Source organism: Triturus cristatus, chromosome 4_2, assembly GCF_964204655.1.
Source record: "Triturus cristatus chromosome 4_2, aTriCri1.1, whole genome shotgun sequence".
Classification (NCBI taxonomy): domain Eukaryota; kingdom Metazoa; phylum Chordata; class Amphibia; order Caudata; family Salamandridae; genus Triturus; species Triturus cristatus.
This window is the reverse complement of record NC_140586.1, coordinates 951091814-951108843: the sequence shown is the minus strand read 5'-3', so window position 1 is coordinate 951108843 and position 17030 is coordinate 951091814. Positions and strand designations below refer to the sequence as shown.

Below are 17030 nucleotides of genomic sequence, written 5' to 3'. Positions count from 1 at the left end.
CATGGCTGGAGGTTATGTAGATGGTAAACGGTGTAGGGCTGGAGTGACTCTAATAAAAAGTAGGCCCTTCTATGAACTTGGGGCACCAGATACAAATGCAATGAAGAGGAGCACGTCCAAGATTTCTCTTCTGAAAGGTGCATGAATGTAAGTAAGTTCTAGTTCTTTGTTTAACTCAAAGCATAAAGGTGACACTCTGTATTATCCACTGAGGGTGGCGCATCTGCTGAAGCTGGATGTGGGCTGACATCTGTCAGCCAAAGGAAATGTGAATAGGATCCTGATGGAATGGCAACATTAAGTGAATTGTGCACATACATCTCTACAACTGCCCTCGTACATACAGCATAGTTAGACTTTTATCACCTCCTGGCAGACACACGCATAAACCAACTTACCAACAGTAGCAGGAAAGGCAGACAGGCTGCGGCCCATGCACCTCCCTCCACTTATCTCGGGATAATGCTTATTGGGCAACAACCAGTCCTGTGAGAGGATACCAGGAAGACATTTATTAGTGAGTTCTGAAGCTCCTTTCCCCTAAAAGTGGAGACACATAAGAAATACACACTATATATATATATATATTCACTGAAAAAACCATAGGTTTCACACATGTTATAGTTAGCGGAAATTTTACTGATAAAAAACCAATGAAATTCCCCCGTTATAGTTAGTGCAGGCAACTATAACTCACGCGACCGCAATCCTCTGCTGATGCTAATACTGTATTTAGACACTTATTTGCCCATGTCTTCTTCCATAAATTTTTAGCTATACATATATTACAAATATTTTTTTTTCATAAAGACACATATGTCATCAGCAGAAGATTGCGGTCGCGTGAGTTATAGTTGCCTGCACTAACTATAACGGGGGAATTTCATTGGTTTTTTATCAGTAAAATTTCCGCTAACTATAACATGTGTGAAACCTATGGTTTTTTCAGTGAATTTGCAAGGTTTTTTAAATGCTAATTCCTAACTATAACGTGTGTGAAACCTATGGTTTTTTCAGTGAATTTGTACGGTTTTTTAAATGCTAAGTTACTTTACGCCATTTGTGGCGTGCGCGCCCACTTAACGCAGTTCGTTCCGTGCGCGCACGGTGCGCTTCGCGCACCGTGCGCCCACTTTACGCAGTTAGTGCCGTGCACGCACGGTGGGCACGCGGTGCGCTACGCGCACCGCGTGCCCACGTTACTCTAGATGGGCCATGTACGCACGATGCGCTTCACGCACCGTGCGCACATGGAGGACATATGATGCACTTCGTTTTGAAATGTTAGATTTTATTTTTTCATTATGTGTTATAAGCCTTGCACAAATTGTGCCCTTCGGGCACCATTTGCACACGGGGTGGGGAGAGTGGGGCTAATTTTTTTTTTTAAATATTTTTTTACCGTACGCGTACGGTAAGCGTAATCGGCGAAATTAGCGAAAAAATAAAAATTCCGTTTTTGGCCTTGGGGGATCTTTGGGGACTCCCTCAACATGGCTAGGTGTTTTGGAGCTGTCCAAACAGCCCCTTTACATGTTTTTGTGCTTTGTATTTTAATCCACACTCTCAGTGCGAGAGAGAAAATGGCGGCCGCCGCTTCCTGGTTTCGGCCGATTCGAATGTTTACTAAGATCTAAGAGCCAATCAGAATCGCGCTCGCGCACGCCACCGTACGCGTACGGTAAGCGTACCGTAAGCGCACCGTAAGCTGGCTCAGATATATATATTGATTTAAAGGCTATTTTCTCAGAATCTACTGAACAGATTTACACCAAACCTACAAAAGGCACTTCCTTGACCTGGGGACTACCTCTCTGCCAAATTTCATTAAATTCTGTTCAGCCGTTCGGGCTGTAGCCCTGTCTAAAGGTCCTATGGAAAAATGCATGGGAAAAACGCGTTTTGGGACCCCCCTTTTATCTCAGCCCCCGCTTGACGAATCCCCCCGAGACTTTCAGGATAGGAGCGGAGCGTAGCGCCCCACCTATTTTGAAAAATTCGCGAGGATTCGTCGACCGGCGCCAAAGTTATTCAAAATAGAATGTTGCGGATTTCCTATGGAAACGTGGTCCTAACTATAACTACCTACTGGCGACCGCCAGTAGGTAATATATATATATATATATATATATATATATATATATATATATATATATATTAAGTCTCTGTCTTTGTTTTGTGCTGCTCCTAAGAAAGTGCCAGTGCATGACCTTCAAGTAGAAATGAAGAAGATACGCTCAACTAAAATGCCTTTATATCTAATACAGAACACAAATACAAAAGCAATAAAAGCGCAAAGCGTATGAAACCCCGATTGATAGGGCAACACTTCTAGTTAATATGTGCACATTCTTTCAATAAACGACCGGGCTTGAAAAAAGCTCTCTGCCTAATTCACAAATGCCACATGGTACAAAAACAAAAAATCCAAAAAGAATTCTACGCAAAAAGCGGACTTTGGATGGGATGGCTAAAGTAGGACCAGCAGCAACTGGTCCCTTTCCTCTTATTCACCTGCGTTTGTTTCATTCCGGAATAGATGGCATATCAAAAGGTGAGACTTCTACCGCTGCAATGTCAAGACTGAATCCATGAGTGGAGTTGATGACATGATAATTCCTGTTTCGATCAGAAGAAGCTGTAAGGTAGGAACCCGCTGCATTAGAAGAACAACTGTAGACAATGAACGTGGCAAATCGTGGGCAAACATTAAAGTCCTAGATGATGCCGGTGAATAAAGCATCAGATGCGACATCAAAGGCGAAATCAATGGTGCAGCTGCTCCGACGGGATTGACATGTGAAGTGTCATGTGACACATATGAGAATGGTGAAGGGTGGTTCCACAAACGTTTGATGTGGCACTTGTATCAGTTCCAGAGTTAGTTCAAATTAAGCAGCTTAAGGACAAGCATATTTTATCTAAAAATAATTGAATTAAGCCAAGTAGAACAGAATCGTTGTTCAAGGCAAGTCCTAAGCTTTTATTAAAACTTGGAAAAAAAAATTGTGTGAAAAAACCAAGGCACACAAAGCCGTTTATACCTTACAGAAAAGAAAAGGCACGACCACTGAAGTGGCTGCAAGAAATCCGAGAGATGTAACCAATGCTGCATTTGTTAATGCAGATTTCTGACTAGGATAGTAGGGAAAAGTGTCCCAGCAATATACCTGAGGGGGGCCTAGATCATAGTCTTAAAAGGGCTCTTACCGACTGGATGCCAGTTTATTTGCTTCTAGAAGGGTGACATATGAAAATGCTACGAAGGTTAAGAACGAGTCTGGCCGCTGAGTTCTGGACCTCCTGCATCCGAGCCACCAGGGAATTCGACATACAACGCTTTCCTGTAGTCCAATGTGGACACAATCAGGGCTTGAGTGACTGATTTGTGAGCCTTGATGGGATGAACCTTGAAGATCTTGTACAACATTATTTTGTCATAAATGTTTTTACTGAGCAAAAACAGGCATATCAATCTCTGAATATCATGAGGTATGAGATTGTTCCATCCATTACCCCCTTATTTTTAACATAACTCCCCTCCCACCAAAGGTCACCCTCCCCTCCCCACACACACAGACACACACACACACACACACACACACACACAACCAATAAAGGTAGTGCCTTGTCATCCCACCTTTGTTACATATTTTGCATCTTTTGTAAGTCAGCCCCCACACAGTGTTAGTTTGAGTCCAGACTCTTAGGGGCATATGTACAAGGAGTTAACGCTGCCATAGCGTCAATTTACGACGTTACGTCGGCTCTTTTTTTATCGCCATATTTACAAGGTGCCGCTGACCGAGGTTAACGACAGTTGTGTGGCGAAATCGTCAGTTTTTTCACTCGCCACTTCCGTTAGTGGTAGCTAACAAAAATGAGATGCAAAGTAGGCGTTTCCGTGCAAAAACGGCCGCTAACCCCACTTTGCAATATTTACAATGATCGCCCGGTCCGGCGATACTTTCCAAAAACAGCCGCTAAGGCCCGTTAGCGGCTGTTTATTAAGACCATAAAAAAGGTGGTCTAAAAAATAGTGATAAAAAAACAGGACATAAGGGAGACTACCCCAGAACCTCATTTGCTAACATACTGATACCACGGAGGTACTACTCGTGCAGCTCTGAGCCCCAAGAACACCACAACAACCACCGCCCCCAGGACCACCACAGAGGCAGCGCCAAAAAAGAAAGCAGGTCTATCACCAACGCATCACCCAGCTACACCTCACGCCAGAGGATGTGATAGCCCACTAGAGGCTTTTATGGACCTCCATCCTCTGCATAATGACCCAAATGCCTCCAGGCTGCAGGCACCATCACAGCGTGGCACCAACATCGCTCCGCAGACAAAGCTACTAGCAGTGCTGCACATGTTGGCCTCTGGTACCTTCCAACCAACCACTGCCAGAGTTGGTGCAGTCTCCTAGTCATCCTTCTCAAGGTTCCTCCCAACTGTCTTGGATGCCATTATCAGCCTGACGCCACAGCACCTACACTTCCCCAACACTACGCAAGAACAACTTGACACCAAGCAAGGCTTCTATGCCATTGCTGGCGTTCCACATGTGTTGGGGGTAATTGACTGTACCCATGTTCCACTTGTGCCTCCTGCGGACACTGCACACATCTAAAGGAACAGGAAGCACACACACTCCATGAATATACAGGCAACCGCGGACCACCGGGGCTTGCTCACCAATGTTGTTGCCAAGTTTCCAGGGAATGTGCATGACTCCTACATCTTTCGACAGTCCATCATTAACCAGCTGTTTGAGAATGGCACATATGGAAATGGACTGCTTTTTGGTAACTACTAGCTGAACACACCACACACCTCAAGTCCCCAATCATGTAGCTCATAATGTGATAATGCACATGTAGCAAATGTAATACAACATGCCTTGTAATAGGTCTGCCTACCATACACAAGAACCCAAGGGACTGCGGTTAGGGGGGTAGCCTTGTAGACAAACTGTCCTCAAAGGTCCTGCCCCTCCGTCACACATTTGAAAATGTGTTGAGGCACATTAAATCCACCTGAATAGGGCGCACAGAAAACACTACAGAACTGAATGGGAGATCAGCATACCTTCCACCTTTTCCTGAGAGTGCTGCTGTCTGCGCCCTCAATTGAGAACAAGATAGGGAAACACCCCAACTGAAGACCCAGGAAGGAAACCCTATTTTGCCCTGAAGAAAACCCAGGACTCATGTGGGCCACCCAGTAGGGGGGAAACATGTTGGCATGACATTAGGACCATCATTTCCTGACAACTCCCGTTTATTTTCTTTCTCAGTTCCCCTTAGACTCAATTATTGAAGGGATACCTGGAGACGGAGGAGGATTTGTAATCTTCAGACCCCCTGGCCTATCTTAAGTGCACCCTGAAATATTGTTGAGCCCACCCTGACCTTTAGGAGTCAGGGTGAACCCGATGATGATGCATGACACCACTCGAGTGTGTGAGTGTTATTTAACATAAAGGAATAGCGTCCTTCCCTACATTTGAGTGGTTGATGCCACGAGAGTTTAGTGCCGAGCTTTCATTACACTGGATGGGATACCTCTGGTGAATTGTATTTCATTTGGAAGGAGGTATGCACACCCGGGAATACCTCTCTACCCTTGCGGCTTAGGAGAAGGGCTATTCTACCTTAGCCAAGTATAAATGCATATGACTACCCTGGTGAGGTGCAGCAATATGATGCACAAAAGCTGAAATAATGTGTGTCGATTGTTAACTGACACACACTGAAATATTGAAGGATATTATTCAAACATGCATACATGCAGAGTCAAAGTCAATTCATGCACAAGGACATCAATGCATATGTACGTTGTCGTCACATGTCACAGTCAGTACACTGCACCAGGTAGCAGTGCCACTGTCACTCAAACACTGACCCACCTTTGGGGCAAGGTGGATGTAATTAGCCCACAATGACTTCAACGTTTAGCAGGTAAGGAATCTGTCTCACAGCTACCCTCAGCACAATCACTCACAACGAGGCATATAGATGATGTCCCAAAATAGTAATCGTCTAAAACTTAAGGGGGATGTTTCAGCGGGCACATGTGCCAATGGTGCACCCCATTAAATATGTGCACGTGAGAGGATCAGTATGTGCAGCGGGCCTGTAAACAAACTGTAATCTATTTACGAGTTAAACATACATCCTGACAGTCACGACATGGAGGCAATACACAGGATCCAGACCACGCCACCATGGGGATGACCAGGAAAAAGAGGCAGATGCTGCACACACCACAGCTTCTTCTGCGGCAACAGCAGGGAGGGAACGAATAATAAATAATTTCTTCACATAATCCCAATATCAAAATATGACATCCCTGGAAAATGCACATAAACCTAGTTTGTGCTATAAAATATCACTACATCAAAACCTTGTGTGTATGTTTATTCTCTACATAAGTTCATATATCTGACAATCGAAAGTTAAACATTGTGCATGGGTATGTGTTTTGGGGTCAGATATGAATTTTAGGGTGTGTTTTGGGGTCAGAGATGAATCTAAGGGTGTGTTTTGGGGGTCAGAGGTGAATTTGAGTGTGTGTTTTGAGGTCAGATTTGAATTTTAGGGTGTGTTTTGGGGTCAGATATGAAATGTCATCAAATCCTGTTCATCTGAGGAACAACTTGCACTTAGCATCCAAATTTTGGTCGCCTTAACACAAACATGATAATTTTGGGAAAATAATCGCTAAATACATGTAACAACACAGAATATTACCGCTAAAGCCAATTTACGTGCAGAATCTCACTGCAGTCAAAAAACGGGCCACAAACACACAGGAAGGGATGTCAGCATGCATCCTGTTTAATGGAGGAGTACTGTGCACTTTCACTTTCTCTTTTGAGAACACTGCTAGTGACTGTGGAGAGTGTCGGAGGTGTTTGCAGTTGTGTGCTGGTGATTTTGGAAGTTGAAAGTTTTGTTGTGTCCTGTGAACTGTCCCTAGTGTCTCTATGAAGTCTTGTGTACTTGTCCTTACGTATTTTTTGCCTCTTTCTGGGGTATATATTGGGAATTTATTTTTTCAGGAGTGGATTTAGGTGTGTTCTGGGAGATGGTCGGTGTGGGTAGGGAGGGCAGGATGTCAGAGGGGGCATTGGGAGGCTTCCTCTGGCTAGTTAAATACCACCTGCCCTTGATGGTTGAAAGTGGGGGTCAGATCCTGCAGGGATATGCCGTTTGTGTGCGGATAGTGAGGTGGGAGCATCTGAGGAGTCCGATGCTGCGGATCTTTGGGGTGGACAGGACTGTCTGACAATGGAAGCACTGATGGCAGGATTGTGTGGACAGTGAAGGTGACATGTTTGACCACCTTGGAGTCCTCATTGGCCTACAAGGTGGTAAGTGCAACCTCAAAATGTTTAAATGAACACTTTTGTAACAAATCAAAAATGCTGTCTGTAACACAATGGGGCATATGTTCAAGAAAGTGGCAGAGTGAGGCGTTAGCCATCAGGGCTTAACGCCTAACTTTGCCACTTCAGAAATGCAAGGCTGCACCATATTTACAAGCATATGGTGCAGGCTTGCGTTTCCCCCTGCACTGGCACTACACTTAGCAGTGTAGTGCCGATGCAGGCACCCTTGCACCATGGTGCAAGGGTGTCTGCGTGCAGGGCAAAGATTGTTCATGTACAGGAAGGGTGACCTTCCTGTACATAAACAATCCAAGGCATTTTGCTTTTTCCATGTGTGCTGCACATGGCAGCACACATGGAAATTGCAAAAAGGATGAGAAATAATGCATTTCTCCTCGTTTTGCAAAGTTAGCATCATGTTTTCCCTGACCGAAACTTTTGGCTCTGCCTCCTATGTACGCTGCCCTTGTACATAGGTTTTGTGTAACGTATGATGAGATAGGAAAATGTGTTCATTTAAAATAGGCGATCTCCAGAGTGTCAGTCTGCCACATACTGAAGGTGTGATCTTACACCATCAATAGTTGTGACACACCCTTGTGCGATCTGCAGCGATGCTATTGTCTTCAGACCATGGAGAACATGATGTTGTTGGGAGAAACGGGGCCTTGGAATGTGTCACACAAGTAGTGTGTGCAAATGTGCAAGCAGGGTTGTCTTGTGTTGCCAAACTCAGCATTATCATGTCTTGTGGGAATAACAGGCGAAGTAGACACAATCATGTATGCAGCCTGAACGGCAACAGCGCAGTTACAGAGCATTGTCATTGATGAATCGGATGATGAATAGGACATGCGTGAATTTACGTCTGATACCAACACACGTTCCTTGTCATGTCTCACAGCTGGCAGAGCACTGATCACACAAGGAGACATCGACGCTTTCAGGGGCCAACATGTCACTGGTGAGTTCACCCATTAAATATTGTCGTTGTGAGATGTGATGAATGTCTGGGTATAATCCGGCTCGTAGTAGTATGCAGTATGGGTGTGTATCACATGTACCTTGCCTACAGTGTGATGCTGTTTTGAAGAAGTGTGAAGTGTGAACAAATCAGTAAGTGAAGATGGAGCAATGCATATGTCTTCCGGATGTAACTTTGCACATCCCCAGTCAGTGATACCCATGCAATAAATATCAATGGGTTCTGTCACTACAGCACATGCATGTGGATTACACAGCGTACAGACAGGAGAAGAGACATGTTAGTGGTGTTGGTGATGAGTATGTAAGTGTAATGTAATGTAATGTAAGTGCCAATTTGTATCGCGCGGCAATCGCTCCAAGGAGCATCTAGGCGCCCAGAAAGGACCACCAGATGTTAGGTAGCCCCTATGCTTACTTGACCGAGACCCGAATTACACTAGGCTTCTGGCAGTTATATCTTGGAGATTAAAGATCCAGGTTTTTAGATGTTTACGGAAGTCTATTTCTTTATCCAGTAATCTCAACTGGGGGGGAAGAGTATTCCATGCTTTTGCTCCCAGTACCGCCAGGGATTTGCCCCCTCGAGTTTTGAGTCTAAAATTCGGGACGGTAAGCAGGTTGGCCGTTGAAGAACGCAGTGCTCTGGTTGGACAGTATCTGCTGAATTTTTTCCTCAGATAGGACGGGCCTAGGTTGTGAACAGCTCTAAAAGTAATTAACAGTACTTTAAACAAAACCCTTTTTGTAATGGGCAGCCAATGTAATGCCTTGAGGGCTTTGGTTGCAGATGATCTTTTCGGCCATTTTAGAACCATCCTCGCTGCTGCATGTTGCACCATCTGAAGTTTGTGTGTGACAACTTTATTTGTACCAGCATAGAGGCTGTTGCAGTAATCGATGCGCGATGTTACAAGTGCAACCGTAACTGTTTTCCTTGCTTCAAGGGGCAAAAGATCAAAGAACTTTCTCAGTCCCTTTATTACCCCAAAGCACATGCCTGCCACTCTAGCTGCTTGTTGTCTAAAAGACAGGTCAGAGTCAAAATGCACCCCCAGATTACGGGCCGAGTTGGTTGTATGAGGTGGTATTTCAGCTTTTTCTGGCCACCATAATCGTGGGATGAACTCATTTTTTGGGCCTATAGGCATGATCTCTGTTTTACCTGTGTTGCATTTCAGGTGATTTAGGCGCATCCATTCAAAGGTGGCCGTTAGGCAACCTTTGAGCTTATCCTCCCAGGCTTGGTTATCCTTATCCATTACCAGGATAAGTTGTGTGTCATCGGCATAGGCTATAGCGTCTATGCCAAATGACGATATCAGTTTTATCAGGGGTGCAGTATAAACATTAAACAGGGTCGGGCTCAGGCTCGAACCCTGCGGAACTCCCGTCAACAGCGCTTTTTCACTGGAGCAGAATTCCCCCAGGGTCACCACTTGCCTCCTGTCACTTAAAAAGTTTCTTATCCACTCAAGCACTGTCCCTGTGACACCAGATGTTATTAACCGGTCTAATAGGATGGCATGTGAGACCGTGTCGAAGGCCGCCGATAGGTCTAATAAAATCAGGACGGCCTTCTTGCCTTGGTCTAGGGCTGAGCGGATAGTTTCTGTAGTGAACAGGAGGGCCGATTCGGTGGAATGTTGGGCCCTGAAACCTGCCTGGTTGGGGTGCCATACATCACTATCTTCCAAGAAACGAGTAAGTTGTTTATTTACAATTGACTCTGTGACTTTGCACAGGGCCGGAAGTAGTGAGATGGGTCGTAGGTTCGACAATGTGGTGGGGTCAGGGAGTTGTTTTTTTTGCAGTGGTTTCACCGCTGCCAGTTTCCACTCTGGGGGGACTTTGGCTGTGGACAGTGAGGTGTTGACAATGGCATTTATTATTGGATTGGCAATGTCCACAATGAGGTGTAAAAGTCTAACTGGGCATGGGTCGAAGGGGGATCCGGATTTTGTTGCCAGAATTCCTCTTTTGGTATCCTCCAGGCTAACTGGAAGGAAAGTTGTCAACTGCGTGGCCCCTTGCCTCACTATATCATCCTCTGTTCTTGGCTCTAATATAGGGACATCGAAGTCCTTCGTCAGCCCCTGTACTTTTCCCTCAAAGAAATCTGCGAACTTGTCACAGAGTGCCTGCGAGGGCGGGATATCCTGCGCTAAACATTTAGGCTTATTAAAGCCGTTTACAATTTTAAATATTTCCTTTTGTTTGCTGCTGGCTGTTTCTATTGCCAACGAGAAGTACCTTTTTTTAGCCTGTTTAATTAGCGCATGATAGGCATTTTTTATCCTTTTGTATTTGCTACGTTCTAGGCTAGAGTAGTTTTTCCGCCAGCTTCGTTCAGCTCTTCTAAGCTCCCCTTGTTTATCTTTGAGATCTCGATCGAACCAGGGTGCAGATGTTTTCTTTCTACCCTGCCTCGTTCTGTTTTTTCCCTGCCCAACTGTACCTTTCAGATCATTCATCCATGTTCTGAAACTGACGGGATTTACAGGTACTACCAGCTGGGGTCTACAGTTCCTGGCTATAGTTATAAGTTCTGGGTGGGACAGTATCGTTTGCCATTCATCCCTTGTGACCTTGCTGTGTTCCTTTTTATGATCGTTTTCTCGGTAGGACATAAGGGGAAGCATAAAAGGAATCAGCATATGGTCAGTCCAAATTTGGGGTCTAAGGGGGTTAGTTGTCAAAGTGTCTAGGTTAGTGGCAATGCAGTCTATTGTATGCCCTGCCTCATGGGTGGCTAGGGTGTCTCGAATAGTGAGGCCCAAGACCTCCATGGTTTCCCGATAGGAGGCAGCAGGTGCATCGGTTGTGGACTCTAGGTGGATGTTTATGTCACCCATCAGAGTGAAATTAGAATATCTAAGTATCAATGGGCTGAGCACCTCTCCGATGTTACCCAGGAAGCCAGCACAGGGTCCTGGTGGGCGATAGATCAAAGCCCCCGAGAAGGAGAAGTTATCATTAATTTTAATTATGAAACCCATCCCTTCTGCATCTGTTAGCTCTTGCAGTGGTATCGTCGAGCAGCTAAGGGAGTCCCTATATATAATGGCCACTCCTCCACCACATTGTTCATTCTCTCTATCTACTCTTTGTATTCCATATCCAGGAGGCAGGGTGTGAACCACATCAGGGGTGCACCAGGGTTTAAGCCATGTCTCCGTAATGAAGAGACAATCTAAATTGTCATCTATCAATAAGTCCTGGATATGCTGGGCATGCTTCGGTACAGATCTGGCATTTATTAGGGCTGCTTTAAAGCTATCCTGGGGTGTTGAGAAGGCCGAAACTTGGGACCACAGAAAAGTGTGGCGACAGGCCTGGCAGCTCACTGGGCCTGCCCAGTATGAGGGATCGAGTTTATTTGAGCCACAGCAGGGCTTTGTTTGTAAGGCAAGCAGATCCTGTCTATCATAGCACCTGGGTATGACATTTTTCACAGGGTCCCTTGCCCTGTGCCCGGCCTGTGCGCGGACGGGCGCAGACGGGCTGGACTCTGGCTTGACTCCGGCGTGAATGCGGCGTGCCCGCTGAGCGCGTCCGCTGCGCGGAGTCATAGCCGTCTATTTATATACTATCTAGCCCTACCCAAAATGGCCGCCGCCGTATTCCTTCCGTGTCCCGGCAAGACCGCCCTGAACTGGCCGGTTGCTCTGGGGGGAGGCTGAGGTGCTGTCCGTGCAGCGCGGAATTCGGGGGGGTGCAGGAGGTAATTTTTAAAATATTAAACGAATCTATGCCTCCACCCTCAATTGGTGGAGACACGCGCTGCGATAAATCCGCGCGCTGTGCAGGGGGGGGTAGGACACAGAGGGAGTAATATCACACAAGAATATTTAAGAATCAAGTAAAAGCATCTGCCCGGCTCAAGCCTCAGGCATCAAGTGGCATGGACATGCATGGAATGCGGGAACATCCTTGCCTGAGATGACTGTGCAAGTGGGCCAGATTATGCACAAGGAGGTAGTGTTTTTCAGGCCTTGCAGGGTCAGACATAGGTATGCTGTATACCAGCTGTCCAGAAGTTGCAGGGCATAGCTTTAAGCCAAGGATACCAATGGCACGTTCCACAACCACCTAGCAAAGATGGCCCTATTTATCTAATTGCCATGTTTTGGCACTGCAATGGTGTTGTCAAGCTGTCTCCTTGGGGTCATTCCCCTGGTAGACTCAGGGGCAAATGTACAAGCGCCGCTCACCACCACTACGTCACCTATTGTGAAGTTGTGGTGGCGAGAGGAGCTGCCCCTCTTGTAAAAGTCAGTGTTCAGCCACCTAACGGTGTTTTTCCATGTGCGCTGCCTTGTGCATTGGTTGTTTCTGTTCAGGATTGTTCTTGTGCAGGAAGGGACACCCTCCTATACATAAACAATCCTCCCCTTGCACACAGACACCCTGGCACTCTTGTGTAAGGGTGTTTGTGTTGGGGCTGAGTTGATAAACTTAGGGCCATCGCCGGGGGACACGCAGGGCTGCACCACATTTTTGTACATATGGTGCAGTCTTGTGTTACAGAAGTGGAGGAACGAGGCGCAACACCCGGGGGGCTAATGCCTTTCTTCTCCAATTCCTTGTACATGTCCCCTTCAGTCAAGATATGTGACAGCACCATCATTTGACATCGACAATCTCATTGTGTCGTGACACTCCACGTCACATGCCATGCAGTATCATGTCAGTGTCACCATCATGTTGTAACTGATCCTTAATTCAACATGCATTGTCCATGTCACTTTCAAACTTCACAATCTTTCGTTAGAGTGTGGGCTCCCATGTTTCACTGACCTTGTGTTTCAGAGTTAAATGGAGAACATAGACATAGGCGTCAGGTCTCACTTATTGTCATTGATCTTATTTTACAGACATGTCGCCAGAGGAGACACACACGTTTCAGGTCAGGAAAGACCGATATCTGCATAAACGCAGGGTGGCCAAGGGCTACCGCAACATGGCGAGGAGGCACCGAGCAGACTGGTCAGCTGGGAGGTGGAAGTCTCTACCTAAAGTTGTTCTGCACCGGATGCAAAGGGACACACAGGCCATACCTGGCCCTTCTGGTGACAGGCGTGGGTCCCGACATGGCCAGAGTACAGCCCATCACACCAAGACACCACACAGACAAGCTGCTGCGACAGGATCCAGCACACAATCTGGTGCCCCCTCACGGCCACATGGACAAGGGACTGTCACACTGCCATCTGCAGCACCGACACATGTTGGATTTACCATGAGGGACAGTCGCTGCATAATGGACATGAACGTGACACTGAAACAAATCAAAAGGGAAATGGCGGAGCTGAGCACCCACCTCCAGGCCATTAAGGCTGCCCTGGGTCTCCCATTTTGACACTGACCAATAGTGACCCATCCCCCTTTTCCCGTTCCCCCAATGTTTTTTCATATCAATAGTTAGTTATAGGTACGTTTTTTAAGTGTTAGGTAGTGTAGTTGTAGTATAGGAATAGGTAGTGTAAGATTTTAACAATGTTTTAGATTTTTTTTCTTTTGTAGTATTTGGGGATACGTTTCCTTTTCCTTTGGGTGGGCAGTTGATGTATTTGTTGTTATATAAAAAAAGATATATATATATATATTTATGTAGGATAACTGTATAGTTAGTTAATGTTCAGCTAAGATGTATTTTACCTGTCTTCTAATGTGCTTTAAGGGCGGGAGGGGGTTGATGTCTTAGATATGATGTTGCGTGATTAGGATTAGTTATGGTAGATAGTTTAGATTAGCATTTACTTAGTTCCAGTTAGTTAAGATTAGGTTAGTTGTATTAGTGCTTAGTGTTAGTTTAGGGTAGTTAATTTTGTGAATTGATAATACATTTTTACTGGTTTTGAATTGTGGTTGCACTTATGTCTGAAGTGATTTGGTGGAGTGGTGCTTTTTACCTTGTATAAAACGTATTCAATCATAGAACAGTCATTTGAATGTGTACATGTGGTCATGACATGGATGGCTGGATGGATAGTGTCCGGATCCATTTGATTTGTGCTCAGGAAACTTGCATGGATTGCAGGGTGGCAAATAGGAGTTATGCCCTAGGTTAGGGACACTCTTTGGTGAAGTTGAACCTCTTATGTGTGACTCACAGAGTTGTGCACCACATTGTTGCCCATTTACAACACAATGTAGGAACATGGGCTTGAGCAAACCTTAACATTGCAACTCTTATCCATCATTGAGATGGTTGTATGCGCCGTGATCCCCAGATTACGGACCCACCATGCATTCTACATGAGCCTGGCACAGAGTCCATCTACTATGCACAGACATAGGCACACTTGCTACGTAGGAGGTCTAGCAGTCTGGGTGAACATTGGACTTGGGTGCAAAGCTAGACAGCTGCAGGTAGAGTCGGAAGACATATTAGCCCTTGAAGTTAGCACCAATAGTGGCATTAGAACTAGAATTTTTAATGTCTATAATAGGGTACAGAAAGGTATGGTTGAAACAGATACTCTGCGCATTCTTGACACTGCACTAACCCAATATTCCCATAAATCTCAGTTATTGGTTTGTGGGGATTTTAATTGTACATTCGAGCCTTTGGTCTCAATTCCCCCCGATTTAACTGATGAATGGGATAGTGAATGGCAGGTTCCTCAACTAGATTTGCCACCGGTTAGGTGGAGTGCAAGAGGAGCGCAGCTGTTGGCACTTACACTGCAACATGACCTCAGGGCTACCAATAACAGGACCCTATCAGATGCAAAAGGGGACCCTACCTTTAATAGGACTGCTCAGGAAAGCAGAATTATTTACTGCCTTGTATCCTTAAATTATTGGCATCTTGTATTGGACATGGCAGTGGTCATAAGGGCCGATAGCGACCATAACGCCCTCGCTCTTACCCTTACAAATCAAGCATCCGGGTGGACCGTAGACCGGGGTTACCCAGATATTGGGCTCCTGTTAGTTGCTAATGATCAGAGGAGAATCAAGTGGAACTGGGTAGCGGCCCACCCGGAGGTCTTGGGTGCAGTAAAGGGGAAGGTCTCTGCATTCCTTGAGAAAGCCGCTAGATCAACCATGGAGCAGGTCGATGATGTGATAGGCATGAATCAGGATCTCGTCTATAGAGAAATCCGGGATCTATTGGGTAGCCAGGGGAAGTCGCACACGAGAGAGAGAATAAATCCCCATTATGCACAAAATAAGCAGGGAGCCTGGTATACAAAGGCATGTAGGCTGTCAAAGCAGGAATTATTAAAGGCAGTAAAGCAAAAATCTCGCCCTGATATAATGCTTTGCCGCGCTAAGTATAAAAAATCCATTGAAGAAGCGAAAAAGGAGTGGGAGGCCCATGTTTGGTCATCTTTAAGGAGTGCTTTGCTAGCAAGGGACTTGAAAACGTTCTGGAGTCGGGCAACACACTGGTTAAAGGATAATAAGTGCCATCTGGAATTTACGGTTCAACCGGAGGCCTTGGAAACCCACTTTTGCACCCTATACGAATCTAGGGACAAGGCACCTGTAGGTCAAGACGTAAGTCTGATTGATGAGGCCCTGGATGTAACTGATCTTCACATCTCGCTAGAGGAGAACCGAGTTGCAATTGCTTCTTGTACCCTAGCACGTGCGCCAGGGCTTGATCGAATCCCTAATGATCTTTATAAGGAGGATGTGGCCTTATGGGGTCGGTATATAAACATACTATCAAATTCCATTCTTAGGGGTAGTCCTATACCTATTTCATGGAAAAATGCGGAGATCGTCCCGATTTACAAAAAAGGGGACAGAACAAAGCCCTCAAGCTTTAGGCCGATAAGTCTTATTGACTCCTCACAAAAGATCTTCTGCAAGCAGATATTAGCTCGACTCCAGAACTGGATCACAGAGTCTGAAATCTTGAGTGACCTTCAGGCAGGATTTCGAGCCAAAATTAGTACCCTGGACCAAACCTCCCTTTTGCTATGCTTATATTGGGAGGAAGTGTATACCAAGGGAGGGGAACTCTATGCGGCCTTCGTAGACCTGCGGTCTGCCTTTGATCTAGTTCCCCGGGCAAAACTATGGAGGGTTCTCAAAGAATTAGGCATGCCACTTAATCTTTTAGACATTTTAATAAGACTCCACACATCTAATACAGCACAGGTCAGATGGGGCGAGAACAACCAAGTTACGGACACCTTCCCTGTGGACTGTGGTGTGAGACAGGGATGTGTCCTTACCCCTACTCTTTTTATTCTTGTTATTAATGACGTTATAAAGTGGCTAGATAGGGACGGCCCTCCTCTTCGCTTACGATACTCTTTTAATTGCAAAATCTCCCCAAGGTCTCCAGCAGCTTTTAAATGATTTTATTCTGTTTTGCGAGGAACGAGGCCTGGTGTTAAATGAAACTAAAACAAAATACATGTTTTTTAGGAAGGGTAAGGACAAACAAAACAAATGACAGGTCCTTGCTGGCACTAGAAAGCTAGAGCGTGTGGAATTCTTTGATTATCTGGGCATTCGTTTAACTCCCACATTGAAGTGGGATCAACACATTGATAAGGTAAAGTTGCAACTTATCCTTCAAACCGCAAATCTGGCAAAAATACACAGAAATACTTTTACAAGGCAGTTAGCTCCAGCATTGGAAATTTATAATATGAAAATCTTGGGGGTTGCACATTAT

General features: G+C 45.5%; 1 protein-coding gene across 1 annotated transcript in view; it reads left to right on the top strand.

The window, feature by feature from the left end:
* Positions 1 to 14248, top strand: part of LOC146839072 (uncharacterized) — a 123457-nt gene extending 109209 nt beyond the window's left edge. Inside the window, exons 6-7 of the mRNA XM_085603079.1 lie at positions 8304 to 8363; positions 13261 to 14248. Of these exons, the coding sequence (XP_085459205.1) occupies positions 8304 to 8363; positions 13261 to 13745 (545 nt within the window). The 3' untranslated portion in view covers positions 13746 to 14248. The remainder of the gene's footprint in view (positions 1 to 8303; positions 8364 to 13260) is intronic.
* The last annotated feature ends 2782 nt before the right edge of the window (positions 14249 to 17030 follow it).